We start from the raw sequence: 27,408 nt of genomic DNA, 5'->3' as shown, positions 1-27,408 counted from the left end.
TCAGCCCTTTGTAAAGGTATCTTTCTATAGCTTACATAGCAGGAAGTGCTGTGAATCATTTATGCTCCTCTTTCCTGCTCAGTGGTATCTTCCTTGTTACAATTGGTATCAATTATTCTACAATGACATAATTTGTAATATTTTTAGTTGTCTCCACCTGCCTAACTTTACCATTATTTGTCTGACTGAACCTGACATATTCCAACTGCTTTAGCTTGATTCAGCTTCTTTCTTTCCCTCGTGGGCCTTACAGAAAGGACTGGAGTGAGCTTAGGAAAAGAATTGAAGGGGAAAGTATAGAACAAACCTGAGGCAAAATAATTAAATGACACAAGACCCAGGAGATCTAAAGCCCATCTGCAGTGCTGCAGGATTCCAGGTAAATATTTGAGCAGATATAAGAATAGACCAAAAGAAGAGTCTCAAGAATCTTTTAGCAGGTAACAGAGACTGGAAACTGACACCATGCCAGCAATGATAGGCAGTTAAGTTGGAAGGTGAGGCCAGATGCAAAAGGAAGAAGGAAAAGTGCTCTCCAAGGGAGATCAATTCAACATGGACACATCAATATCGTTTTATCAGCAATGTTATGTATTTCCATATCTGCAAACTATCCCAGCCATACAATTCTGGGTAGTAGAAATGGTTTTTCACTGCCTCCCTTAACTTGCTTCTTTACTCTAAGCCTTGGAATTCTCTGGAGGTCTCCTTTCTATACACTAACCAGTACTCACTGCTTGGCTTCCTAGTTCAAAGAAGGTTGGCCAGATGCAACTACATAAAGGAAATATGTACAAAAAAATTCTAAGTCTTATTTTACATACCAGTCACTTAAAAACTTGCAAATTTAACTCGTGTATTGCTGTCCTTTTTTTCATGCTTTTAATCTTTTTTTCTGGTGGAAAGACTGGAATCTTAACCCAGATCTCAACCCACATATTGATCATGGGGCCTAATTATTCCTACTACTTATTTTAAATAAAGTAGAACAGTATACTTGTATCGATTAGGTTGGAATCCATATAATTATAGCAGTAACAAGCAGTGAAACCCTTGTTCAGCACTCTCCACCATAACATAACTAGACATCAAGAGGTGTTTGGATACCAATAATCAACAGCAGCATAAAATAGATTTATAGTCATTTTGCACTAAGAGTGTCCTTACTATTCCAATCTTTAGCATCCTAAACATGATGAGTGCTAATAGTATAGAGAATACTAACATGGAATTAATCAATTGTATTACATCTAGATTGTAGATTGTAAATTGAAATGCACATTCTTTGACCACTTCCTACTCCATTCTGTAAATTAAAGTACAGAGCTAATGCCAGTAGCATAGGTTAGGGAAAACTAAATGATAAGGAAAGCAAAATTATTTTCAAATGTCTAAAAGACATAGGGCAAAAAAAAAATTAAAGGGAAGAAACCAAGTACAACAAAGGAAAAAGGCTTTGAGATCACAAACGCATCCCTGTCTTATTTCAAAAGCAAAGCTTTCTTGTAGATTCATTGAAAGATTAAAGTGCTTGAAGTATGAAACATCTTAAACTATTAATGAAATAGCCAAACCAACCTTGTAAGAGCTACTTAGATTTTATAATAATACAAGTAGATTAATTTATCTACTTATTGACATTTTTTCAATTTTTCTTTTTAAAAAACCTCTGTTATGAACAAAACTAATCTACTAAGAATTCATTTGGATTGTCATAACTATAAATAATTAAAAATAATTGCTACTGTTTTGCCCATTTCTGTCCCCCCATCTGTTCCTTAAAAAAAAATCTGCCTTTGCAGTGAAGCTATATATTTAGCATTGCACTTGGTACTTTTTTCCTCTTCCTGCTCAGTTCTGATATAAGATACTACTAAGTTTACCAGAGAGAACCTTCTCCTGACTCTAGATTTTGCAGTCCACACATGACCTGCAAAATCTAAAGCTCCTTGCCTTGCTTGTTGTTTCACAGCTTTCTGACGACAAAAATATCTGATAAAATAAGAGGAGTCAATCACTGCCGATGTTTTGCTACTTCAGATAATATTCTCAGCTTATTTTTGACCACCCAAAGGAATCCAAAAACAAGACTCATGAGTAAAAATACAAAATACAAATCTGACTAGCAACATGCAGCACAAAATATACCTCACCTTGGACATTCAGTTTGGTTCACTTTCCTTCAAGTGATAAAAAATTCGAGGGTTTAAAAATCAACACGAGTATAAATGAGCTTTAAAATGATAAATTATTATCACACCAGAACATTCAGAATGACAGAACATTCTAGTCTAGCTATTACAATTCTTCTTGAGCAAGGAATACTCTTTTTTTCCCCCATGAAGCCTGAGAAATTCTGCAGACAGGTGCTTATCTTATCAATAGTTTGCATGCCTGTCACAGATAACACTGAGAAGTTAAAGCAAAGGAAGACATGGCAAGATCAACCTGCAAGAAACTACTCTGTCCTTGAAGTCACAAAACACACATCTCTCCTTACATGCTTTGCAAGCAGATCAAACACTCACAAATAATTCAGACAAATCACTCCAAACTAAACTGCTCATTATAATGGCAGCTTTCAACCATTCATAAATCATTCCTTCTTTCAACTACAAAGGCAGTGTCCTACCAGAAAATTCTACCCAGTGTCAGAAAGTCAATATTGCAGTAGCAACTTTTGTATTTTGTATTGTAGCAGTATTGTTGTAGTACCAACAATTTTGAATACTTATTTTCTTAATTAAAATTATTGAATGATGTTTTATACCTGAATTGACTTTCAGGGCAGCTAGTGGTAGGCAAAGATATGTAACAATAAATCACACTGGGGAACTTTATGCTTTATCAAATATGATATAGCTACTCAAGCACTTCTCAAATTAAAGCAGTTGTCATAATTTTTCCAAGAGAAAACTCTGAACATAATGACCAGCAGCTCATTATAAAACCAAAAATCTTCTTTTTAGGCACCGTGTAAGGTTTTTACATCCTCATTATTCTGTACATAAAGAATATCTAAAGCGCATGAATAGTTCTCCTGTACCTGAAGGATGTTAGGAAGGTTTACCCCATAAAAACTGCTGATTAGAGTGATTTCATCTAAGCCAGACAAGATCACTACAAAGATGCAGAAAATGTAACGTCATGCCTACCATATATACTGACAGATGCACTGAAAAATGTAGGCCAAATTATAACCCAAAAATTGGGTTCAACATATCTACAAAAGTCCTACAGTATATATAGTATTTTTTTCCTTCAGCTTTATCAAAGTACCGGCATAATCTATATATCTTACTCGTTGATAAGCCCATCCATGGGTAAGCCATTTTTAACCAAAATACTATGAAAATTAAGAGATATGAAAATTTTGAAGGTCAGCTTATCCATAGATGGATTTATATAATGGTGCTTTGCTACTCAATTGCTTTGAAATTCATTTAGTACTCAATGCATTTTGATGCAAACATTTTGCCCCATCATTCTTTGGTACTCAATGCACAAGCTAGACATTGTTGGTTTCAGCTGCTTTGTAAGTCACTACATTATTCCATATGAGAAAATTTTGTTTGGTACTCATCATTTTTGGTACTCCTCATGCCTCTCAGTACCAATTAATGATGAGTAGTGAGGTACTACTGTATACTATACATTATTTACCCCAAGGCAGATCTTTTTGTGTCTTTCTTTTTACTTATTATAGTTACAGATATCATCCTTTCTAAGACAAAATTTTTGCTAAACCTCTGAAATCTAAACAATCAAACATAATAAATATTTGTGATGAACATGCCACACGGGGCAGTGTAGTAATGACCCTGGCATCCAGTCGAACAGACTTTATTCCTTTGCATATTTCCTTCCTGTCTTTTTCATTTTAATAATTTGTTTTTTTATGTATTTTAATAAAAAAAAAAATAAAGTATACTAAAAATACATTTCTAGCCATGTTTAGGTTTTAAAAAGATAGACTATTGCTTGGATTGTTTATAGATAAACTAATAGTAAAATTAATCTCCAGGACAATGAAGATAGAAGCTAAGAAAGCTTTTGTAGAAGGAGTGGCAGATAGAGGGATAGAGTCAAAAGAGGAATCAACCTAGTTTCTATGTAACAACAAACAGACTAAATCCAACACCTCTTGAATTCCACTGACCCTTGCCTAATACCAATGTAGAAGGGAAATCTTGCACACTGGAGGAATGAACATCAAATCTGGTGAAAATGCTGGCAAACATCATCATATTAACAATCAATTTCTCCAATTGGGTGGGAAAAGGTGCCTCCTGGGTATGGTTGAAGGCCCATGCCCTCTGCCTGCCCCACTCTACCACAGGAGGCATGCATAGCTGCCTACTGATCACAACCAAGAGAACCAGGATTCTAGTCACTGAGAGAACCATCTTGCTTAATCACTGCTCCGTTTAACAATCAAGATTCAAGGTCCAATTGTCATCATAAGTGGAGGACTTTATGTCAAAACAATTGGTAGTTAGATATAGCTGCAGCCTGATTACATTCTAGTATCATTAAGACAACATTTATAATTTTTAAAGAATGGAGCCTCCTAAAGCAAGAAAAAATCATTTATATGGTACCAATGTTTACGTTTATGGAATATTTCGATCGCCCTGCTGTAGTTTGCTTATTTTGGGGACTTTACGTATGTTCCTATTGCAGGACATTTCATAATAATAAAGATGAAAATTGAACAAAAAAATTGAAATATTATGTATGGCTCCTTTTGGAAAATAAGGGGATTAAACATCTGCTAATCATAAGTAAAAAATTATTAATGGTTACCGATAGCCATATATATTTAGAATTGCAAATTACAGGAAAAAAAATTCTTATCACAAGTAAAATCAAAATAATACAACAAAGAGTTGGGAAAAGTGAAATATGATGTAGTGTCATTCTAAATTGGACAAATTTCATTTCTGGGCTCTGTATCTTGAATTCAGACCTTTACTAATCAAATAAACCAGATCCGATCCAAATTTTATTAAGATCAGGAGCCATTTCAGTATTCCTCACATTTGGCCATAGTAGCAAGATCTATTAGGTGTTATCATTCAAAAGTCAGACAGCATGATGATACATACTGAATAACACACTGTATATATTTGTTTTCAGCTTGTCAACTTCATCCTTGAGTCAAAAGGGATGAAATAAATAATGAGCAATATAACCATCTTGTTAGCGATTTCAATTTTGATATAAATAAGCTCAGTCTTCAGAGTCTGGATAAGTACAAAATGAGTAGAATTACAAACAAGAGCAAATATTTGCTGGATTGCTATTGATAAGCATGTTAATCATAGCAAAAATATGTTGCCTCTGCTTTCCAAGCTCAAGAATAGTTCCACTGACAGCAATATTACAAGATGGGTTTGTACATACCTCTAATACCTCTGAATGAAGCCATATGGGTAGTCCTGTGCTTGTGTATTATAGACTGCCAACCAGCATAGAAATATTTCTGACAGGCAATAATAGATGAGCCTTTAACACATGAATGGGCTCACAGATAAAAGGAAAGCACATAGACCACATAGAAGGTCTTTTTCATTCGTTCTTCTTTATATGCTCCCTCTCCCATTCTAAAAATAAAAATGTACTGGAGCCAAATCCATTACTGGAAATGCTACTGCAGTAATACATTGCCCAATGGAATTGAACCACTCATGATAGCACACAACTTGCTTGTGTTTGACTCATGTTTCTGTCATAATGATTCATGGAAAAACTCCAAAAATGAAACAAAGAGGACTACCTTATTTCTCCATAATAGCCCGATGAGTCACACTTCTAAATCTAGGCTAAGAAACTAAGTATACATGTATTCACAATAAAACTAGGAGTCACAGAAATGAGAATGATAATTATATGGGCTGAAGAGAAGTTATTTATAAGAGAAAGTAAGTTACTTATAAAGCCTCATTCCTGATTTATGTTGCCATTGTAACTTGCAGTTGGACAATTCCTCCAAAGAAGGATAAATTCTCCAGTAACAGCTTCCTTTGCTGAATTAATAATGTGAACAGAAGATCCATATAGATGAAGAAAGTTGAGGAGGTCAGTCTCTCTTCTTTACAAGAACAGCACAGAAACTTCACACAGTTCAGACCTTTTAATGTACAATGATCTTCTTTTGTCACTAAGGAGAAATCTGTTTAAATATTACATGCTGAATCAAGAGTTCTAGAGATTTTGCTTTAGCTGTGGCATACCAATATATCACAGTAATAAAATACTTGTTCTTCACAATTATCATTTAATAATCCTTTTTATCTTATCATAGACATATAATGATGCTTTGCTTTATTTCCCTGACACAGCAAAGTTGCTACTATATTTAGGAGACTGCTGGTCTTGGAAGCAGGACAGAAATAATAATATTAAAATTTCTTACCCATATCCAGGTAGTATAAGAATCAGGAAAAACAGATTGCATTTTCTAGCAGCAGTTGTCTGAAAAAGCTAGCAGTTGTTTTTCAGTACTCAGTGGCGGATGGGATGGTTCCTCTTCTGTCAAATACAACCTATGAAGAATGTCCAACCCTAGTTGCACATCATGTAGTTACCAAGCACTAGAAATAGATGCAATTTAATGTAACCTATCCTTCTGATAAGATGAACCATCAAGAGATTCCAGTGATACAGGCCAGATGGGAAGTTAGAAAAAAATAAAATAAAACACAGATGAAAGCAACATCAAATCCTTCCATATTATTACCAGAAAATGAAGACAAATATATGTGATCATTCCATGTCATGCTCAACTTGAGGGAGATGATGTATCTTTTATACAAACTAAGTAGATACAAGCCTTCAGTAAGTAATTAGGGCAGAAGCTAATTCATCTACTTGCAGCTTGTTCTTACACAGAGGATCAAAATAACTAGAAAGCTATGTATGATGAAGGATCCTTTTAAGTAACTCCAATGGTATAAAGTTCTGGCACCAAAACCTGCTTCCAGTTCAGGCTTGGATACATTGCTAAAACTAGTGAATGCTTTATTAGATAGTGGATAGCACAGAAAAGTTCCTGTATAAGATTTTAAAGAATTCTCTGCTAAATTAAATCACAAGAAAGGGGGTGAAAGCACAGTCTCAGATAGAAAAAACTTGGATATTAGGAACTAAGCCAGCACAAGGCAAAAAAGCATCATGGTAAATTCCCAACACATTGATAGGAGACCAGCAAATATGTCCAGATGCCAATGTCTGAGTACTAATGCACACGGTCTGAACAGCAAACAGGGATAACTAGAAATCCCAACACTGGGTATCACATATGATCTGGTGAATATAGATAGTCCTCCACTTATGACAACTGGAACAAGAACTTCCTTCACTAAGCGATGGACTCATTAAGGGAATTGTGTCCCATTTTACAATCATTTTGCTGCAATCGCTAAGCAAATCACCATGGTCATTAAATGAATCTAGTTTGTCCCATTGACTTTACTTGTCCGAAATTCCCTGAGAAGGTTAACATATGGTGATCACGTGATGCTGAAGCATCATAAATACATGCCAATTACCCATTTTGAACACGTGATCGTGAGGATGCTGCAATGGGTGTAAAGGCGACGACTAGTTACAAGTCACTTTTCCAGCACTGTCATAATATTGAAAAGCCATTAAATCAATGGTTGTAAGTTGAGGACAATTTGTATCATAGAAGCCTGATTGAATGAGTCAGGACTAGAACACCAACTCCAAGATATGGATAGAATTTTTAAAAATGGAACTAATGTAGAACTAAATATCAAAGGACCCTACATCTATGAAGAAATCTATAAATATAGTAACCTTTTGGAAAGTATGAGGATAAAAAAATCAATATCATTGTTCAGTTTACTATATGTTACTGAGCCAGCTGCTGGAAACCCTCCTGGGTATATTTTCCTATATTAACTCACCAAATTCTCAAAAGAGCAAACTATACTAATAGGAGACCTCGATACTTGCTAAGTATTTCTTTTTCCCAATAGAAATAGGGGGTCTAACAGGTTTCTGATCACTTTTACTGCCAATTTCATTTTTCAAAATGTGCTATAAAAATCAAGGATGAAGTTATCCTGGACATGTCAAACATGTCTGTGACCACTTAAATCAAGGGTCTTCAAACTTGGCAAGTTTAAGACTTATGGACTTCAACTCCTATAATTCCTGAGCTAACATGACTGGAGGAGGAATTCTGGGAGTTAGAGTCCACAAGTCTTAAAGCTGTCAAGTTTGAGGACCCCTGATTTAGACAATATCACTATTATTTCCAGGTAACAGCAATGTTTTATCAAGAGCAAGTTTTTCAGAATAACCTTATTTATTTTTGAACAATTGGATCCATATGATGATTGAAATTTGGTTCTGGGCTGTCCAGAGAGAAGAATCAAATAGATCTTGTGGTACTCAACAACTTTGTATGAAGAGACGGCCATATGACAGGAAGCTTTTCAAAATAATTTCAACATGATCTGGACAGGAGTGATCATTGGGGGCAACTCCAAGATGTTTGTATTCAGTTTGCAAGAGTCTACAATTAGTAAGAAAAACCAAATGCATAATTTCAAGCCTGAAGAAACCTCCGTTGGCAATGATTCACATGAGCAAAAATCTAGAGATCCTTGTGGTCAAACAGCAGTTAAATAAGCAGCAGCTAAAATTGCCAATAAAATATTGAATTAATTTACCAAAGTGTTACATCGAGTTCAGTAAAGGTACAATACTATTTCTATTATGTTTTGTGTTACCCAGACTGAGTATACTGTTTTTTTCTTCTAAATGCTATATTTTAAAAAGGAAAAGGAGAAGCTAGATTCAACACAGAGGAAAAGGAACCCAGGAACAAAACTCTATGACAAATGGTTAAAAGGGTTGGGCATCTCCAGCTTGCAAAAGGAAGACAGAGGCAAGATATCATAGCAGTTTAGAGATATCTAGAATACAGCTATTGTCTTTGTGACTGAGTCCAAAAAAATTAAAATGTAAGAAATGAGATTTGGGTTGAATATTAGGATGAATTCCCTAATATTAAGCAATGAAACATTCTTCCTAGAATCTATAATTTGGATCTTTTCAAATAAAGCCAGATGGCCATCTGTCAGGGAGGCTTCAGTGGATTCCAGCATTGAGCTGGGAGTTAGGTATAATCCTTACAACTTTCCTTACAACTCATATTCAGTAATTCTATCATTCTAATCAGTCTAGGCTTGAAGTCAAGGTGCGAATCATTAACAATGGAGGTGCCATAGATATAAATGATATCTATGGCACCTTTTTCTTAAAATGTCAACCCTTAATAATTATCTCCTGCAAATTACACAGCAGATAGGGCATAATCCAGTAATAAAAAGGCTGAGGATGTATTTCTCACAGGAAGATTTTTAAAAAACTTTTATTATTCCATAAAGCTTCTGCACTTTATTTTATAAATATGATGGGCAAACAAATGTTGCCAGTTTGGATGATTAGATGGAAAAAGAAAGGCAAATATCTTTATAGTATCTTTTGAGGTATAATTTACACTGAAGAATACCATGCATGCGCACACACGCGTGTATACACACACACACACACAAAGGGGGGTCACTCAGAGACAAGAAGTGTTCTGAAACAACAGTACATCAATTAATACAGAATTCAGGTGCTAATGACATTATTTAAACTTCACTGTATTTGTGTTTGAGAGACTCTAGTGATATATAGATTAAAATCATTCAATAAAGCTATCACAGAAATTAACAGATGAGCATTTCTGAAGATATAATCACATTTATACTTCCAACAAGCATATTTCTTGGAGCTTGACCCAATTCAAGAGCCAATCTCATTAGGACGAATGAGGCTTAATTCCCAATAATTATGCTTAGATTGGAAGCTCTAGCTACAGTGATTTAAAATGAATTTATCTGTAGAAAATTAAACTCATATTTAAATGTTTTCTGGAACCAAATTCTATGTCACATTTGTTGTACCTTTTACATTACCAATACAAGGGTTATATTGGAGGAGGTTTCTCAGCTGCAGATGTTTGCACTGAAAACACAAAGGCCTTTAAAAAAAGAGGATGTGGCTGGAGCGAAATGATAAGAGAGGCAGGCTTATGCATCTGTAAACTGAGCTATTGATTCTACTGAACTATTATTGCATGGCCTGGGAAAATTACAAGCTTTTCAAAAAATCATCCTGAAATTTCAGTGTTTTTTTCCTACAGAATTTCATTCTCCAAACTGCAGAAACAAACTATGTTCTGTCATTAATAATCTGCCAGAGGTCTAATAATTGATATTATTATATACACAAAAATATGAAAATGCAGTTTTCACTTCTTTAGCTGGTGTTGGCCTTCATATGCACTGGCTTCTTTCAAAGAATCTACATTGTTGTAATATATTGGCGGTAATATAGCATATAGAATCAACAGATCCAAACAATGAGGCCTTTTTAGAATTGACAGATGGGAAATCTGTCACTATTATTACTCTGTATGCCTACGACATAGTGTTGACTCCTGGCAACTGCCTCAGCAAGAACCTTAAGTTTTCTTGACAAGATTTCAGAAGTGATTTGCTACTGCTTCTTCTAATAAAGAGAGGGTGATGGACCCAAGGACACCCAACTGACTTTTGTGTCCAAGGTGGAATTAAAACTAGTATCCCAATTTCTACCCTGATGCCTTAAGCACTACACCAAATGGCACCACTATCCTACATCACTACACTAAACTTAAGATGATCGAGACCTGACCCAGTCCTTCATATCTTCTAATGGTGCACCCATCACTGCTGTAACTGACTTCATCCTGAGGAGTCCTTGGTGCTCTCTGAGCTTGGTTGTTTTCTTGCAGATGTTTCATTGACTAAACTAGGTAACATCATTTGGGTAATGAAACATCTGCAAGAAAACAACCAAGTTCAGAGAATATCAAGGACCCCTCATTTCAACCCTGAGCTACAAACATTATCCTTTATTGAAGCCATCCTCTCATTTTTCTTTCCATCTTTCCCAGCATTGTAACCTTCTCTAAAGACCTAGATATCCAAAGTGTCATAATTTGAGTCTGATCATGTATACGTCTACTGATTTGTGGGTCAATCTGCTGAACGATCCACTGGTTTCTTTTCTTGGCTGTCAATGGTATTCTCCATAGTAGAGTTAATTAGAGTTAATACTGTGGAATGTCTTTCACATATCCATCTTTCTGAGTGTATTAACTTATTTCTCTAGAACTTATTGAGATACTAATGTTTCATAAGCATTATAGTTTTGTATGTGCTACTGTTTCTAACCCCATTTTTATATTTAATATGCTATCTATTACAAATGTGCATGTTCTAATCTTGTGTATCCTATGTGGACTTATGGGGAATGGGGAGGATTGAAAATAATATTAGAATTAGATGAATGTTGGCTAAGTGGTGGCCAGCAGACTATCAGAATTTGCTATTATTCCCTTTTTGCCTTGGATAATGCTGGAAGTACGTTATTCCTAACATGGTCTTTTTTCAACAGGAAAGTAGAAAATGTTCTCAAGTTTTTTGCATATTTACATTTAATGACAAATTTACTGCAGCAGATTTTCTCATGCAGTACTGTTGCCATAAGCAGTAAGGATTTTTTCTGCAAACTTGCTTGGGAAGCAGCCTAGAACAAAAGATCATGGATATTGCTTCTGCATCATCAGCACCCTTTCAAATATGAAATAGAACAACAATATACCCTTGGGACATTTGCAAAGATGCAAAATGAGTGTTACACAAGCTACATAGATCTACAGAAACATTTCCTCTAATTACACCAATATGTTACTATTGATTAATTAAGGTTATGTAATCAAGAACAAATAACCTGTTCTTATCCTTTTTTCCCTTTTGTTACATTTCTACAGTAATCTGCCAACAACTAAAGTTGTATCAGCAATTACAAAACAGTTTGAAAGAGCAAAAATAATGACATCATGCATCTTTTTTATTTTTCTCAATGGAATTATAGGTAAAAGAATGGTGTATTTTTTTAAAAAAAAAATCTGCTCTCTGATGTGTTTGATGTATTCTAAAACCTATAAAAGCAAAGCCACATCCAAATACCTAGGGGATTTTGTACATGAATTAATATGACAGAAATATGTCAATAAGAGAATCTCAAGACTGATGTGAATAAAAATGAATGAGTTTATATCCCGCAAGCAGTTAATCCAATAATCCTAAACAAATATCAGCTTTGGAAATGCAAATCAAAACAAAGTAAAGCAGTTATTTAAATACCCAATATGTAATAACAACCTTAAGAACTAAGTACATAAAAGAGCTAGATATAAACAATGATATCTGTATCTAGCTCCAGATGCACATGGGATAATTTCAATAATCATTGCACTTAGAAATATTAACAGTTTCATATTCCATTCCCATGTAAAAATTAGCACAGGATTATTCCTAAACCTCATATGCGAGCCGTTTTCTGCAGTATAATCAAATTACATTTTTTTTATTTACTGTATTTCAGCTGTTTCCCAGCTTCACTATCAACATTCTTCTGAGAATTCGAACAACTGCAACTGCAGAAACTTATTCTAAAAAAGGTCACTTTTTTCTGCTATCCAATTTTTTCCCCCAATCGTCCAAACTAAAAACACAAGTGCATTTTTTCCTGTCTCTTGGAAAAATTGTATACAGATAGTCCTTGACTTATGATTATTCATTCAGTGACCATTCAAAATTACCATGGTGTTGGGGGGGAAATGGACTTACAACCTGTGCTTAAAGTTATGGCAGTTGCAGTGTCCCTGTGGTCATGTGATCAAAATTTGGATGCTTGGCAGCCCAGACTTATGACCACACTTCAGTTCCCCAACACATCTGTGTGTCATTCCCCCCCATCAATGTCCTTTTGGCGTCCTGCTGCCCTGTCTTGCAGAGGGACAAGGAACCTCAGAATGGCACAAGATCTGCTATAATCTGGTCTATATGGGCTTCTCCAAGAAACGTTCAGAAACTTCAACTTGTCCGGTATGGAGTGTTTTTAGGTGTTCCATAATACACCCCTGTAACATCACTGTTTTGCAAGCTGCACTGGCTTCCAGCAAACCAGATGCAATTCATGGTGCTGGTTTTCATCTGTAGAACCCTATATGGCACAGGGCCAGGTAATTTACAGGACTGCCAGTCTCCAATTGCTTCTGCTTACCCAACCAAAACTGACAGGATGGGCATATTCCAAGTCCATTAATCAATGCCAACTTCTGGGACCCGAGAGTGGTGTCTTCTCTATTGTGATGTCAGTCCTAGAAAACTGCTAAAAACCTGGTTGTTTCTTCAAACATTTGGAGCAGGCTGTTCAATTGATTTTTGGTTGTTGCTTTGTTTACTGGCTGTACAATGCAATCATTGTTTTCTTAATATGTTATACTGATTATGGTTAATTAATTATGTTTTAATTAACTGAGTTATTCTGCTATTTTCTGGTTTTAATTATTTATTTATTGCCCACAGACACTATAGCAAAATGGGTGGCTATAGAACATATTTTTGGGACACAGTGGCTCAGTGGCCAAGACTGTGGCCCAGTCTAACTCAATGGCTGGGTTAGTTGATCAGAAAGGTCAGCAATTCGGTGGTTTGAATCCCTAGTGCTGCGTAATGAGTGAGCTCCTGTTTCTTGTCCCAGCTTCTGCAACCTAGCAGTTTGAAAGCATGTAAAAATGCAAGTAGAAAAATAGGGACCACTTTGGTGGGAAGGTAACAGTGTTCCATGCACCTTCAGCATTTGGTCATGCCAGCCACATGACCATGGAGACATCTTCAGACAGCACTGGCTCTTCGGCTTTAAAATGGAGTTGAGCACCACCCCTTAGAGATGGAAATGACTAACATATATGTGCGAGGGGAACTTTTACCATTTTATATAACATATTTAAATAAAAAACAATCAATTCATTAACTAATACAAATAGAAGATTCAATGCTAGAGAATTATTTTTATTCAGAAGAACATGACCATGACTCAAAGTGATTAACTATTAAAAGTTTTGTATAAAAATGTTAAATGAATTGGTGCTCTTCCAAACTTCTACAGGGGATTCCAAAATGCAAAACAAATACCATAGCATACTTACTGAATACACAAAGAAGAGACCAATGCTGCTAAGTCTGATTTCTTACAAGGCACAATATCTGGTGTAACATCAAAATAGTGGTCTTTGACAATCTGAACTTGTGGCCAAGAACGTAGAATGAATAATCCTGCCTCATCTGCCTTTCAAAAATTAGCTAAAACTGTACTAAGTTGAATTTTTAAAAAGTATAACATGCATTAGACGAGAATATAGAGACACATATTTTCTTTTTTAAAAATGCAAGCTACTTATGTCTACTACATTATCTTTTTACATATAGAATGTATGCACACACACAAAGGCAGAATATGTGTTTATGTTAATGCAATTTCCTAGAAATTATTCCTCCCACCTTCCTGCTCCTTGTGTGCCACACACTGTTTTTGTTTTCAAAGGCAATACATTGTTGTCATTCATATCAAGGAAGCCAAATGCAAACACAGATGGTTTCCACCAGTGAATAAAACTGAATTTAACAGTGCACCATCTGAGGCCACAGACTTACAGATTCCAAGAGGAGAAAACCAAGATAAAAAGAAATCTGATTATTCCAGATGAATCAAAGTGTTAAGCTTAAAGCACAGCTTAGTCTGCCTGGCCCTCTGTCTGCAGTACTACAAAATTGATTCACTGTAGAAAACAGCTCCCAAACCATTTCTTTGTGTAGTTAGGAGAAACTAGCATTAAAATAGCATTAAAACTTACTAAATCAAACTTTTAAACATCTCACCAATGAGCCATTTCTCCCCACCTCCCCCGAAAAAATAATGTGGGAAAACGGAATCAGCTATATCATTCCTCCAATATTTCAAATGGATGACATAATACTTTTTTTTAGAAAATTACAAAAGTGAAAGGTATGCCTTTTGTATCATGTCATGAAATTCAGCTCAAAGTTAATCCATCATGACTGTTGTTATTATTATCAAATAATAATCAGTTTCTGTAGATTTGTTACAAAGGAACAGGAGAAAATTCAGAAATGTAACAGGGTCAGTACTCCAATTCCTATTCTGGAAGAGAGGTATGTCATACTTGTTTCCATTTTTTCACATACACAATAAAAGACATGGGTCACTTCTTTAGAAAATCCACATGTTTACAATATAGAAATACATGCTCATAGTATAATTAGTGAAAACACCACAAATCAAGTTTGTGCAATTTAATTATGGAAATCTGATTCATAATACGGCTACTCGGGCTGTCAGAAGGAATGGTTGCCCATTGTAACTATACCAATCAGACCAAACACCTATTATTATTTTGGTTTGCATAAATTGAAAAACCGTCATACGAACCACTGTATCAAGTAGACCTATGTGAAGTGAGATTTATTTACTCCAACAAAGCAACACAAGCCATGGAGGCACAACTGCTTGTTTTACCAAAGAAACCACCTGAATTAATCCACTCAAGAGATGGAGGCTCAGCCTGACCAGTGTTCATCATGTGCCCAGGGTCCTGCATGCTTCCTTTAGCCTTGTTCCATATTGTGAATTCTGAAGAGAAGCTGAGAAGAGCTCCAATGCAGAGTGTACAGAGGAAATGTTGTCATTCCTCTTAAAAGTGAAAGGATCATGTTGTTGCATGAAACAAGATTCAAAAGGATTTAAGGTTCAGTTCAATGAAAAGAAGCACTCTTTCAAAGTTTTTCTCAGCCCTACTGTCAGATATCACCCTTTGGGATAGTAATTCCAGGGTATGAGTGCTCAAAGGAGCTCCATTTTTTAAAAAATGGAGAAAAACAACAAGCTTGGAGGAATTCCAATGTTCCCATGGATGGGAAAGAAAAAAGAAAAAAATCAAATAATTGGACCTAATTAGGAAAAATAAAGTATCCTATTTCAATCTACATCTGCAATAACTAACACTGTAATTATTTGCTACTGTAGTTGTAGGTGTACCATGTGCAAAATATGGAATAAGTTAAGCTTCTCATCACATGCACTCATCTAAATGAACTCCTTCACTAATGCTTGTCTTATGGGAATTAGAGTCCCACCAGGGGTGGGATTCCACCAATATAACAACTGGTTCGGTGATCGCGCACTCTGCCTTTAAAAAAAGCTCTAATATTTACCTTCTTCTGCAGTCCCTGTGAATAAAACAGCTGAGGCGCAGCAAACCGCTCTGCCGCACGAATCAGCTGTGCTCTAAAAAAAGGAAATAGAGCACAGGAAAGAGCAGTACATTTGGAAGTACATTTTTCTTCCTATACACATCGTGCAATATATTTCCTTTGTCATTTTTGCACTCATCATTTTTCTATCTATGTTTTTTCCCCTCATTCATAGTCTTGTCCACCTCTTCTAGAAGACTGTTGTGACAGCCTGTAACTTTTCTTTTATTCTTTTCCAAGTAACTTCTACATGCTCTTTCCTTATGTCTGCTTCCACTTATTGCATTGTGATATTAATCTATTTTCCTTTGTTCCTTGCAGATTTACACTTTCTCTTTTTGCAGTCTTATTTTGGGTTCTACCTTCACTCTCATCCACAATAATTATAGCCATTGATATTTTCTGACACATCTTTTAACACTTTTATTCATGGCTAAGCCTCTAACTCCTTCTCTGCTTGCATTTATTAAGTTCTATTGCACCTCTTCTTTTTGTTTGTTTCACAGACAACATATTTTTAAAATCAGTAATTTATTGCTGCCTACCATCTTCTGGGCATTGATAAAATTGAGGCTTTCAAATATATACCTTCTAATAAGACAGAAAAGGTATGTACTAGATTATCAATCTTAATGATACCCATGCCATAAATATTAGGGAATATCAGTCATTTTGGCTACAAATGCAATGAAAATCCAGCCTTACTAAATCTATCCTACACAAGCTACTATCTTTATTCTAGATACCACCTTGGAAACCAGCATATTGATGCTCACAATTCTCCAAGTAGGAGATATATGGAAGATATATGGAAGATATTGATACACATCCAGAATGTAGCACTACTCATTCCATGTAATAAATCTTTTAGAAATCTCTAAAAGCTCCCACAAGTTACTGCAAAGTTTCATTGCAAACCTGACTGCAGATACCCCTTTTGCTTTCAGAAATAAAACCAGACAATTTGATGAAAGGCAGAATTGAAAGACAGCAATTAAGATTATTTCACAGAACTGCTTGATTGAATGCAACCTATGCTTTGAATCTTGGATTCCCTAGAAAAACAATTTGCAGTTTAAAAGTCGAAGAAAAAAATCACTACAGCGGGTTCTGTTTTTAATAAAAGACAATGTTCAAAGGAAAGAAAAACAGCAGGAGCTGAAATCCTAATAGAATATACAACATTTTCTCGAGATGATGTTAAAACAAGCATATTTTCACTTATGTGGGGAATATTACTTCATTTACTGAAAACACATTCATATAATTAATTGCACTTATAACATCCTAGTTGACTGTGATGCTGACAAGATCTACGTATACAAAATGAATATGTTATGAAAACCAATACATACTGAACATTTCAATTATTTTCCTTCCGCACAATCATAATTCTCTCTCTCTCTCTCTCTCTTCCCCCCCTCTCTCTATATATGTATGTATGTATGTGTATGTATATGTATATGTGTACATATATATTTGTTTTCTGAGGTTTTCGCGGGTATTTGTATGTGGAACTTTGGTTATTTGGGCTTTCTCCCATGTAAAATTGGAAGTATCTAGGCGACGTTTCGATGAAGTCTCATTCATCATCTTCAGGCTTGTGTCTTTGGCTTTGTGCTTTTTGGAGTAATGTGAGCTTGCAGCTGCTTCTTCCTTTTAACTGCTAGTGGGGGTGTGACTTGATTGGGTGGGGGCTTGGCTGTGTTCTGATAGGCTGGGGGTGTATTCTCACTGGTTGGGGGTTTGGCTGTGTTCTGATTGGTAGGGGGGTTGGCTGTGTTCTGATTGGCTGGGGTATGTTCTGTTCAAGTGGGGGCTTGGTTGTGCTCAGGTTAGTCTTAGTTGCTGGGGGATTTGAGCTGGTGAGCTGTGATCCTGTTGTTTGGCTTTGCGTTTGTGGTCATGCCACATGGTGGGCATCAGTTCGCTTCATGTATGGGTTGGAGGGGTTTGAAGTGGGTAGTGATGCAGCTGTGGTACGGCTTCTGGTCCATGGTCGTGTGTCATCTTGTGTGGGTGTGAGTCTGCTTTCTACATGGAAGTGTGTTGGTAGAATCTTGTGTGGCCCTTGTGGGTGTGGGTCTGAGGTCATTCTTCATGTTAGGTACTCGTTTGTTAATGAGGGCAGGTTTCCAAATGGCTTGTAGGTGGGAGGTATCATCTTGTTTATTCATGCTGTGTGGGCGTTTTTCTATCTCTATGGCTTCTCTGATTATTCAGAATAATATATATATATATATATTAATAATAAGAATACTAAAATATTATTATTACAAATATTATTATTATAAAATATAATAATTAAGAATAATTATATATATATATATATTTAAGTTTTCACGGGTACTTACATGTATGGTATTCATCTTTGTTCGGGTGTTTTCCCACGTCATTATAGTTGTGCTTCTAAAGTTGTAGCAACGTTTCGGCAGAATCTCATCTGCCATCATCAAGCTTCTCTATTGTGTTCGTCTGTGAGTCAGACTTTCACAGCCGTTTCAGTTTTATGAAAGTCTGTGAAAGTCTGACTCACAGACAAACAGAATACAGAAGCCTGATGATGGCAGATGAGATTCTGCCGAAATGTTGCTACAACTTTAAAAGCACACAGCCTGATTGTTAAATTGACATTTTACTGCGAATGATGCTTTTTATACCAATTATGTAATTATGTAAATTACTTACATTTGTATTTAATGGACAACTGGAATTAATGGATATTCCTTCTTCTCAATGGTTCATTAAATCAGAATGTTACTGTTTTGCTTCTTTTTTTAAAAAAAAAAAAAAAATCCAGTTGCCAGGTCCTCTCTTAGGTTACTGCAACAGCCTAGATAATGATCTCATCTTATAACTACTTGCCCAGAATTTGCAACTATCATTGGAAACTTCTACTGTCATGATTCAGCCTGGCATATTTCCAAATCTAAAATCTTCCTTTATTCTAGAATTGGCATCACTTAGCTAGTGTAGATACTTTATTGCAGAGAAGAATGAAGCCAACTACAAGAACAACAACAAAAAACCTCCTTGTTGCAACAAGAGCAATCATGGCCTATATATCTGCTGCAGGGATTAAATGTGAAGCTTTTTCCTCCTGTCTTTTCAAGTTAATGGTTCTTTGGCTGTTGTCTTCAAGGTCATTAAAAAAAACATGACATGTGTTGACATAATGATCATTACCAGCCTGAGAAGTTTTGGACCCATCTATTTCTAACATCTGTGCACCCAGGATTTCAACGTTGTTAGGAAGGCTGCAGTTATAAAATCACTTCCTAGATTGGGGTCAAAACAATACTTCCTTTATTATGCTTCGTTAGGCATCATAATTGTGGGTTTTAAAAAAGACTTTTCCTGTAATGAAAGGTTTGCTTTCTATTCTTGTAGTTTTATTTTGCTTTATTCCTTTATTTATTTTTTGTCTCACAAGTGGAATGATTTATAAATATATTGGTTAACTAAATAAAATAAATAATTATTTATAAACAGCCAGTTAACAAAATAAAATCACTCGTTATAAACACAAAGCGCAGATTAAGTTCTGAAAAAAGGAGCATCTCTTTTCTTGGGGAGAAAAAAATAGCATTTTCTTTCCATTCCCATTTCCAATATATTAAAATGTTATCATTTTAATTTTATCATATTATTGCATAAATTTATAATATTTCTAAAGTCTATCATTATAAATACTAAAAGATTTTCCTCTAAAATTATTTAAAAATTTACTTACCAGGTGTGAAATTGTACTGTGCAGAAAAGCCTACAGATTCAAGTTCACCATCAGCAAAAAATTTAATCCACAAGAATCTGCCACTGGATTTTATTTTAGGTGGATTTTGCTGTCCACAGAAACGACCAATTATTGGAGAAAATCCAAAAGGTCCATCTCGCACTTCAATATGATCAAATTTACACTCCCAAGAAGGCTCTATGGAATATTTATCATCAAAGTGCAACTCAATACATTGTCTTGGGGCAGCTGAAAAATAAAATAAAGATTTTTCAAAATTTTATGCACTAAAATATATTTGCTTCCAAATGTGCTGTTTCTAAACCTATGTACCACAGTATTTTATTGAGGTTTTGTTCAGGCAAAGTAACTTACTCTACTCAGAGCTATTATTACTAAGCATAAACAGAATGCATTTCAATAATAATATCAGTTGGCTTTCCTACTAAACTTACTTCCTTTTTTAAATTGTTGGATTCTGCATTGTAGGACAAGTAAAATTGGTAACAATATGGCCTAGTTGCTAAAAAAAATGTACATAGGCATCTAAGTCTTCCTTTGCTTCTTCTTTTCCTGCAATTATTATTTTTTCTTTGAAGAGATTTAAAGAAAGCAAAGAAAATGTATGTTTATTTGAAGATCTGTAGTGGCGCAGTGATTAGACTACAATATTACAGGCTAACTCTGTCCACTGCCAGGAATTCGATTCTGACTGGTTCAAGATCAGTAAAATGAGGATCCAGATTGTTGGGGGCAATACGCTTACTCTGTAAACAGCTCAGAGCGGGCTGTAAAGGTCCGTGAAGTGGTATATAAGTCGAAGTGATATTGCTAGTGTTATTTGTAATGGCTGGCCTAAGTAGTAACTACATTCAGTAACATCTATGTAATAAACTATGTTGTATCAGTAGAGTCCTACAGTGACAAATTTGGGAACCTTTCAGACCTATCTTTAGTCTTGCTGTACTGTGATCTTCAGTGTGATCTTGAGCCTCATCTAAATCTCATTCATTCATACATAAGATATTCCAGTTAAACAAAGACTCAAAACTATCTATTATGGTGCCATGTTTTCACTAAATATCAAATGGTTCTAAAAGGTTCATAAACTCTTCTCCTTCCATATAAATATATACACTGCTCAAAAAAATAAAGGGAACACTTAAACAACACAATGTAACTCCAAGTCAATCACACTTCTGTGAAATCAAACTGTCCACTTAGGTAGCAATACTGATTAACAATCAATTTCACATGCTGTTGTGCAAATGGAATAGACAACAGGTGGAAAGCAGAGGCAGTTAGCAAGACATCCCCAATAAAGGAGTGGTTCTGCAGGTGGTGACCACAGACCACTTCTCAGTTCCTATGCTTTCTGGCTGATGGTTTGGTCACTTTTGAATGCTGGAAGTGCTGTCACTCTAGTGGTAGCATGAGACAGACTCTACAACCCACACAAGTGGCTCAGGTAGTGCAGCTCATCCAGGATGGCACATCAATGCGAGCTGTGGCAAGAAGGTTTTCTGGGTCTGTCAGCGTAGTGTCCAGAGCATGGAGGCACTACCATGAGACAAGCCAATACATCAGGAGATGTGGAGGAGGCCGTAGGAGGGCAACAATCCAGATCAGGACTGCTACCTCTGCCTTTGTGCAAGGAGGGACAGGAGGAGCACTGCCAGAGCCCTGCAAAATGACCTCCAGTGGGCCACAAATGTGCATGTGGCTGCTCAAATGGTCAGAAACAGACTCCATGAGGGTGGTATGATGGTTCAACGTCCACAGGTGGGGGTTGTGCTTACAGCCCAATACTGTGCAGGATGTTTGGCATTTGCTAGAGAACACCAAGATTGGCAAATTCACCACTGGCACCTGTGCTCTTCACAGATGACAGCAGGTTCACACTGAGCACATGTGACAGGGTCTGGAGACACCGTGGAGAACCTTCTGCTGCCTGCAACATCCTCCAGCATGACCAGTTGGGCAGTGGGTAATTAAAAGTGTGGGGTAACATTTCTTTAGGGGGCCGCACAGCCCTCCATGTGCTCGCCAGAGGTAGCCTGACTGTCATTAGGTACCGAGATGAGATCCTCAGACCCCTTGTGAAACCATATGGTGGTGCAGTTGGCCCTGGGTACCTCCTAATGCAAGACAGTGCTAGATCTCATGTGGCTGGAGTGTGTCAGCAGTTCCTGCAAGACAAAGGCACTGATGCTATGGACTGGCCTGCCTGTTCCCCAGACCTGAATCCAATTGAGCACATCTGGGACATCATGTCTCACTCCATCCACCAATGCCATGTTGCACCACAGACTGTCCAGGAGTTGGGAGATGCTTTAGTCCAGGTGTGGGAGGAGATCCCTCAGGAGACCACCCGCCACCTCATCAGGAGCATGCCCAGGCGTTGTAGGGAGGTCATACAGGCATACAGGGTTGCTAAATTTGATTTCCATTGATAATTTTTGTGTGATTTTTTTGTCAGCATGTTCAACTATGTAATGAACAAAGTATTTAATAAGAATATTTCATTCATTCAGATCTAGGATGTCTTATTTTTGTGTTCCCTTTATTTTTTTGAGCAGTGTATTTCCACCATAGTGCAACACTGTTTTGTCAAACTCTGCTGAAATTTCCCAACTTACAGAATTTTCAGCATATTTTCTGATCCATTAAACAGCATAGGAATTGAAATCCTATTCTACGATGGTAAAGCAGAGGTAATGTTGGAAAAAAAAACCTCAAATACTGGCTTTTTAGCTTTTTTTTAAAAAAAATGTAGCCCAAGTATAGCTGTCTAATGAGCTTTCTTTCACAAATTTGCATGCTTTCATGTTAACCAAATGGAAACATTAAAAGTGATTAAAGAGATGTTAACTTGGTAACATTGTGCACTATTTCTGCTGAAGACTTATAGAGAATTCTTTCCTTTATCTAAAGCTCAATATGAGAAGCAACATCTATTTTTGAACTGTCTGCATCCTATTCCCACATACAGGTTACACCTGTCACTTGTCAAATGCAGGAGCCAAAACCAGATTACATTCTTTATGATCTGGCTTTTTCAATCTTTATGGTAATGAAAAACAAAGCAAATGCACTGACATTTTGAGTCACTATGAATCATGCAAATGTGCTGCATTAACAATGGAAGAATTTTCATACAATGGAAGACATCCATATATGGAAATGCCATTTTGTTCTCTTCATTGTCCTGCTTTCCTCTGTGACCCATTTGTTCTTGAGAATAAGGAAACCCTCTAGAACAGGGGTCTCCAACCTTAGCAACTTTAAGACTTGTGGACTTCAACTCCCAGAATTCCTCAGCCAGCAAAGATGAGTTGAAGTCCACAAGTCTTAAAATTGCCAAGGTTGGAGACCCCCGCTCTAGAACAGCAAGGTACAATAAGTGTCATTGGGAATCACAGCAGGATGCAGAAGCTTCATACTAGTTTCATGTCAGCTTAAGTATTCTGGAATAATTTAGGTATTGTTAAGGAAGAACTTCAGCCAATGGAAACAAGGTTTGTGTTTTATACTTCAAGTTAAAAATGCATTTTAATTTCCAGGATTATATCTCTGACAGATAAACCAAAGCAGACATACTGCACATGTTAGTGTTCATTGAATAGGCATGCACAGAGCTGCATTCTAGAGATGTTAACTATCAAAGTATTTCAACTTTCAGGTGTAGAAAATGTGTTCAATTAAAAACAGGACTTCTGGGTAAAAAAACAGACTAAATTATTGTGAAATACTAAGAATCTTCCATGCTCTTGGTCAAGGTATAGGTTCACACCAAATTAAAAGCAAGAAATAGATAATAGTAGATTTATTCTAAAAAGCTTTTTCTTTATCACTCAAATCAAGAGTTTTTGAAAAAATAAACCACAAAAAGGATTTCTATTTTAATGATGATGATTCTTCTTTTTATGCAAAATAATACTAGGCTGAAAATAATTATGTGATGATTAATACAAATCTTCAGTCATTAGTTGATTGCAGCAAAGTTGGAGTTCAATGCAGTTTAGAGATTATGCTGATTTTGCAGTTTAGGTATAGTAAACTATCCCAAGAAATCTTGCTAGGTTTTACTCCCTGACCTTTCCTAACCATCATCTCTAGTTCTCCAAGAGCTATTTTACCACCCTGAAGGAGAATCACTGCAGATATTTGCACACATCTGTAACATGGGCCAGTACATATACACACCTACAAACGTTTATCTATTCATATTTATTTATTCATTCATTCCACCGGCCCATATTGCAAGTATAATCTCAGAAAAAAGTATGTGATCGTTTCTTCTTTCTTTATCTCTCTAGCAATAGTAAAAGCAAATAGGCAAGAAAATGTTGCAAACTACACTGGTTGTGTGCTACAGTTGTTCTGCAATGAGCTTTTACTACTTGAACTCTTAGCAATCTTTTTAATTTAGGTTCTAATTACCTTTCTTCAAAGAGTCCTAATAACATGGAAAAGATTGCTTAATGCCTGCATGTCTTGTCATCTTTTTCATCTAATTATCTTATAGAAGTGCTGCCTTGAGGTTTTACATCTGCTTAAAAAGACTTGGGGTTCTAACAAGAAGCAGAGGAATAGTTGCAATGAAAAAGGCCCATACAATTAAGGCTTTAATTTTTACCAGTCTGTAATTTCATGTAGCTGATAGCTGAAGCTAAGTTAAAAAAAAAAATCTATCTCATTTTAACAGAATGTCTGGAAATGAAAGATTGATCTAAACATCTTTCTTACATAACTGGGAGGCAGAATCACACAAATGGATTGGAATGTATAATGTTATTATAACAATACTGCTATGTATAGATATGATTGAGAACTAAACAATAAATCATCACCAATGTTTCAGCAAGGACATTTTAAATTATTTTTTATGCATTACTTTTAAAATTCTACATTTATGACTTTGTTAGTAACTCAAGCTGGAAAACATACTTAATACTCCTTCCTTATCCTATTTTCCCCACAACTCAGGTGTGAGTAACTAGCCCAGTCACCCAGCCAGCTTTCTGGCTAAGGTAGAACTTGAACTCACAGCCTCAGAGCAGACAATTAGTATATTTGCTACAAAGGACTAAAGTTCTTTGGCTGAAATTGTTCAAGCCCAACTACAGAAATAAAGAAGAGAATCAATACTATAAAAAGGTGGTTCCTAACCCTTTGTAAAAAATGTAATTTATGAATTACAACTATTGTGAAGAGGATTTGTCCCATATACTTTGGAACAACTTCATGTCTTTTTCAAATAGTCAAGATATCTACTACCTAAAGAAATTCAGAACTTCTGCTAAATAAAAATAAAAATAAGTACATCTTCAAAGTTACTATACGGATTATGTAACATAATACTCTACAGGTATAGACCTAATCTTACACCCATTATTCGAAGTTACAAGTTAACAGCCGTAGTGGCACAGTGGTTAGAATACAGTATTGCAAGCTAACGCACTGCTGACTGCCAAAAGTTCCAGTCTCACCAGGTTCAAGGTTGATTTAGCCTTCCATCTTTCCGAAATGAGTAAAATGAAGACCCAGATTGTTGGGGGCAATAGGCTGACTCTGTAAATCACTTAAAAGAGGCTGTAACACACTGTGAAATGCTACATAAGTCTAATTGCTATTACTATGCTACAATGCCACACTGAAAAATGACTTATGGCTGGTTTTCACACTTACTACTGTTGCAGTATCCCTACAATCACATGTTCAAAATTTGGGTGCTTGGTAACTAGCATGTATTTATGACAGTTGCAATGTCCCGAGGTCATGTGATCACATTTATAATCTTCTCAGTTGGCTTCTGACAAGCAAAGTCAATGGGGAACACCAGATTTACTTAACAACCACACTTAGCAACTGCAGTGACTCACTGAACCGTGGCAAAAAAAGACATAAAATGGGGTATGACTCACTTAACAACTGTCTTGTTAGCAATAAAATTTTGGGCTCAGGGACTACCTGTAATAATTTTCAAATATACCAGTATTATTATTTTTAAATGTAATTGAACAACAGGAGCCAAAATAATATTTGTTTCAAATAAGGTTTATTTCTCCCTTTATACGTGAGAGGAGTGAAGGAGTATTATCATTTAAGTTGATAATTTTATATATCTGCATTTAGATTAACAAATTTCCATCATAAAGTAAAAGAATAAAAACATGATTTTCTGCTAATTATATATAGCTTCCAATCTACTAGGAGCCTCTATATTGTAATGTAATTGGTATAAGGAATTTAAAGCAGTCCATGAAAGGAAAATTAATGCTACATATCACATTTTAAAAAATACTTTAAATGTTTTTAGCAACCCTGAAACTATGTAATGTGAATATCATACAAATATATTTCTTACAAAGAATGATTTGGCTGCAACTTCCTATAGATACACTTTGTGACTGACCTGGATTTGCTGCCAACAATTCTGAAATATTGCCAAAAGTCTAACCATATTATGAAACATCCCATTTCTTATAACTCAAAAACAACCACAAAAAATAAGAGTGATGTGTAACAGCATTAATCTTATTGTCAAATTACTGAGTCTAAAAATGGAAGAGAATGCTTTCTATTTAATTATCAGCTTGCAAGCTTCTGTGGAGTTTTTCAGAAATGTATGCATTTTCTATGAATACAAAATTTTCATTTTATGTCCCTCTCCAAAAATGAACATTTATACATTCTTACTAGATAGATTAAGCTCTTGTTTTTGAAATGGTTAAGTTTAATAATCATTGCCAAAGGTAGAACAATGAAAAAAGAGAGAGAGAGAGAGAGAGAGAAAGGAATGTCTTAGATTACCTTCTATAATATAGACACATTCTCTGTCAGGAGGATATTTGTTGGGATAATTCGGGGAAGTGAAAATACCTCCTTCTGCGTATTTTGTCCACACTCCACACTGAACTGTCTTTTGTCCTTCTGAACTGCTTTGCTTTTCTGGAAAAGGGGAAAAAGGAAGATGAGATCATGTTTTGGTTTAAATACATAATGTGCAATCATTTGCTTTCACCTGTAGCCTGCTATAATTTCCTAATATAATTTAATGATAGGACAGTCAAAATTATACTGACTACCAGAAAGGGCACTTCAAAGGAAAATGGGGTACTTGGTGCTCTTTGAGCTTGGTTGTTTTCTTAAAGATGTTTTATTATGAAACTAGGTAACATCATCAGTACTAGCACAGTGCCTATACCACTGATGATGTTAACCAGTTTGGTAATGAAATGTCTCAAGAAAGCCACCAAGCTCAGAGAGCACCAAGGACTCCACAGTTTAACAAATATTTTCTTCTGTCAGCTAAATACAAGATATCAAACAGAATTTTAAAACAATAATAACAATGGCAGAATCTACAAGAACAGAACACAGCTATATTGTTATAGTCTCATTTTTCTGCCTGAAAATAAC

General features: G+C 35.8%; 1 protein-coding gene across 4 annotated transcripts in view; it reads right to left on the bottom strand.

Annotated features, from left to right (window-relative positions):
• The window catches only part of NETO1 (neuropilin and tolloid like 1), an 81,427-nt gene that overhangs the window by 41,496 nt on the left and 12,523 nt on the right, over positions 1–27,408 (bottom strand). For 3 of the 4 annotated variants that reach the window (XR_015743158.1, XM_026699164.2, XM_087931019.1), the window contains exons 3-4: positions 26,800–26,937; positions 19,984–20,232 (exon numbers count right to left, since the gene is read on the bottom strand). Coding sequence is in view for 3 of the 4 variants with exons in the window: in XM_026699164.2 (XP_026554949.1) it covers positions 19,984–20,232; positions 26,800–26,937 (387 nt within the window). In the remaining variant the exon portion in view is untranslated. Of the gene's footprint in view, positions 1–5,406; positions 5,540–19,983; positions 20,233–26,799; positions 26,938–27,408 lie in introns of those variants that run through there. The other variant, XM_087931020.1, reaches the window with a different exon arrangement.

This window comes from Pseudonaja textilis, chromosome 3 (assembly GCF_049901715.1).
Source record: "Pseudonaja textilis isolate UNSWEBS1 chromosome 3, rPseTex1.2, whole genome shotgun sequence".
NCBI classification, from domain to species: Eukaryota; Metazoa; Chordata; class Lepidosauria; order Squamata; family Elapidae; genus Pseudonaja; species Pseudonaja textilis.
This window is presented reverse-complemented; position numbering and strand designations above follow the sequence as displayed.